At 30.6% G+C, this 3,273-nt stretch overlaps 1 protein-coding gene across 1 annotated transcript; it reads right to left on the reverse strand.

Annotated features, from left to right (window-relative positions):
* Window positions 1-229: 229 nt before the first annotated feature.
* LOC113693890 (protein DETOXIFICATION 21-like) lies at window positions 230-3,218 on the reverse strand. The gene is made up of 5 exons (XM_072073574.1): window positions 3,126-3,218; window positions 2,652-2,890; window positions 2,302-2,420; window positions 540-626; window positions 230-458 (listed from the first exon to the last, which is right to left on the reverse strand). Exons 1-5 carry the CDS (start codon window positions 3,197-3,199, stop codon window positions 384-386), a joined length of 594 nt encoding a protein of 197 aa, XP_071929675.1. The 5' UTR covers window positions 3,200-3,218; the 3' UTR covers window positions 230-383.
* Window positions 3,219-3,273: the final 55 nt, after the last annotated feature.

Raw genomic sequence — 3,273 nt, forward strand, 5'->3', positions numbered from 1 at the left:
ATCTTTTTATAAATTCCTTTTATTTTCCATCGTGAAAAATGGAGCACGACAGTCCAGCATTTTGATAACCTTTTGTCCATCTCCTTCTAGAACAAAATCTTATTGAAATCCAAATCATGTAATAAATGAATAGCATATTTGTCTCCATCAATTGAACACTCTACTTTGGCTCTTGTCGATTTATTTTTATGTCTAAGATGCTTAATCAGTGTTATCTAGGCATCAGAAGGATCAAAATAGTCTAGTAAACATATTTATAATAATTCGTCCTTTTTCAATCATTTGCATTCTACAGAATAATGTAGAGTTAATTATTGTTGTGCTGCAATTAAGCATTTAATTTAGTTTTAATGACAAAATAAAAGACGAAAACATCAAATATATCAGAGAGATTCGGATCTATTGTCATTTTCAGATGGTATAAACCACCTATTGATTCGTTGTTGTGCAATCAATACCTGCAAACCAAAGTAAGAATTTTATTAAACTAACTATCAAAAGTGGAGAATTAAAAAGGAACAAATTGGACAATGAAATACCTGTCGATCCCAATCTGTCCTCAATGTGATTACAATAAGTACAATGGTTTGGACTAGCGTACCAATTAGCATTCCAATCCAAACACCCTACAAAATGAACTTCAATTTGTCACATTCGTTTACACAGGTGAGGAAGAAACAGCGAAGCAAAAAGGTGGAGAACACGAAAGTGTTTAGCAAAAACAATTGCTTTTACTTATCTGGTTCTTTTTTATTTAGAAATTTTATTTGGTGTATAAGTCGAGTAGATTCTAATTCAGAGAGAAAAAAATTAGAGACCCCTAATATTTTGAGACCTTGATCCAATGACAAGATTTAGCGATTGATGCAACAGCACGAATGGTACTCACCTTCTTAGTTTCATTCAATGTAATTTAATGTACCTATTAAAAATGGGGATTGCCTGTCTAAGATTATTTTGAATAAAGGGATAACTTTAGAAACCTCCTATAAGGTTTCTAACAATTTCACTAGCCTCCCTTGAAGTTTACAAAATTTCACAAACCAAAAAGAGATGAAGGTTTTGATAACAAAATTAGTCCAATAAGAAAAAGTAACATTAAAAAAATATTTTAAGAAAAGAGATGAAATTTTATTTCATAAATACCCTTATGCATGTATATAAGTTGTATTAGTAACAGAATAAAAATAATTAAAAATTAAAAACAACTAATATACATATTTCACCACTCAAAAAGTTTATATTCAATAAATTAGACAACATAAATAAGCAACAAAACTATATTAATCATCAAAAGATTCAGCAAAACAGACTATTTATATCTTTTGATATGATGTTTACTATGATTCTTGTGATTTTGAACAGAAAATTTTTTTCAAAATTTACCTTTCTTTTCTCTCCTTTCTCCTTTATTAATATCTAACGATTAAGTAATCAGAGCACTAATTAATTATTAATAACTAATTAATGAAAATAACTGTTAAAAATTTCTTTAATGATGAACGATGACTTGTAATTATAAAATAACATCAATTGATACTATTTTGTTATAGATAGAATTTGACAATGACCAAAAAATCAGTTGTACACAATGTGGAAAGAAGAATTTTGGTAAAAGAAAAAAATATAGGGCAAAACAAGATTGTTCATGAGGATATTTTCTTTGAAACTCTTAAAATTGTGACAGTTGTAAAATAATTTCGTGGAAGTAAAGGAGAAAAGAGGGAAAAGAAAGGCAAAATTTAAAAATTTTTCTATTCAAAATCACAAAAATCATAACAAACATCATGTAAAAAGAGATGCCTAATCTGCTTTGTTAAATTTCGTGATCATTAGTATAATTTTATTACTTATTTGTATGTCTAATATATTAAATATGAACTTTTGGAACGGTAAAATGTTTGTATCAATTGTTTCTAATTTTTAATTATTTTTATTTTTTTACTAATACAACTTATATATATGCCTAAGGGGCATTTATGAAATAAAAGTTCATATCTCTTCTTAAAGTACTTTTTTAATGTTGCTTTTTCTAATTGAACTAATTTTGTTAGCAAAACCTTAACCTCATGAAAGATTTGTGTAATTTTGCAAACTTCAGGGAAAACTAGTGAAATTGTCAAAAACCTCAAAGGAGGTTTCTAAAATTATCCCTTGAATGTATCCCACCACTTGTAAGCTTGTCCTTTATACTCCACTCATTGTTATAAAAGAATACAAGAAACAAACCAAAAATCAACAAACTGATCCTTCCATTTATCTAGTGCTGTAACTAAGAATGGGTACCAAAATAGAACTTACTTGTACTTGCAATTTAATAACGTAACCAAGCACCACTCCAATGGGTATGCCTAGCAAATAATAGCAACCCACGTTGACACATGCCACAGTTCCCTGCCATCCAGCCCCCACAGCAACCCCTTGAAAAAGGAAGAATTATTTCATATAGTATCATTTATATTAAAAAAAAAATAGAAAACTTGCTTTTTCTTTTTTGGTAATTTCTTTTGAGATGTTAAAACTTAAAATTCACAAGGTCACAACATCTTTAGAGCAATCTGGCGGAACCAGAACCATCTTGATTTTTTCATTTTACTCTTTCTATAACTGATAACAACCATCAATATGACAGATAAAAAAAACAAGCTTACCAGAAAGAACCGGTTGAACACTGTTCAGAAGTATGGAAAATGCTAACAATGGCGATAACTGACCAACTGCTACAGCCACATCAGGACTTGTGGTGAATATGTAAGATACACGTTCTCGAAAGAAGAGAAAGAATATGAATAGCACAAATCCAATGGCCAAAGATGTCAGAACCGAAAACCATATGGAGAACTTTGCTGCTTTAGCGCTCCCCCTTCCAAGTTCATTCGCAACTCGTACACTAGATATGTGAGGAGGGTAAATGATTAGTAGTCTTTAGGATGTACTGTTACGGAGAACAGAATGGAACATTATGTGATTCATCATCAAGAGAAACAAAATAAGTCAAAAAAGTGCTGTAAGTTACAGGCACTGTGAAAGCCCGCTTAGGCTTTAGCAAATCATATCACTTTTATGACTTATTTAATGTTGAAAGAAAAGAGCTCAATGCATATGCAAACTTGTAGCGGAATTACCTTGCTGCAGCCATGAAGCCAAGAGAAATCATCATCTCCCAGCCACTAATATTTAGGCTGCAAAAGGAAAACATTTTTTGCTGGTTTGATAAACTAGAACTTGACGCAAGTACGGAAAGGAGAGAATTTTAAGAAAGAGGAAGAAATC

The sequence above is a fragment of the Coffea arabica genome, unplaced genomic scaffold (genome assembly GCF_036785885.1).
Source record: "Coffea arabica cultivar ET-39 unplaced genomic scaffold, Coffea Arabica ET-39 HiFi ptg000087l, whole genome shotgun sequence".
Classification (NCBI taxonomy): Eukaryota; Viridiplantae; Streptophyta; class Magnoliopsida; order Gentianales; family Rubiaceae; genus Coffea; species Coffea arabica.

Excerpts from the sequence above, each read along its gene's own strand:
- LOC113693890 (XM_072073574.1), bottom strand. The coding sequence starts at position 3,199 with ATGTTTTCCTTTTGCAGCCTAAATATTAGTGGCTGGGAGATGATGATT. Across the intron at positions 2,891-3,125 it reads GGCTTCATGGCTGCAGCAAG|TGTACGAGTTGCGAATGAAC; the intron begins GTAATTCCGCTA and ends TCACATATCTAG. Across the intron at positions 627-2,301 it reads TTATTAAATTGCAAGTACAA|GGTGTTTGGATTGGAATGCT; the intron begins GTAAGTTCTATT and ends TTCATTTTGTAG.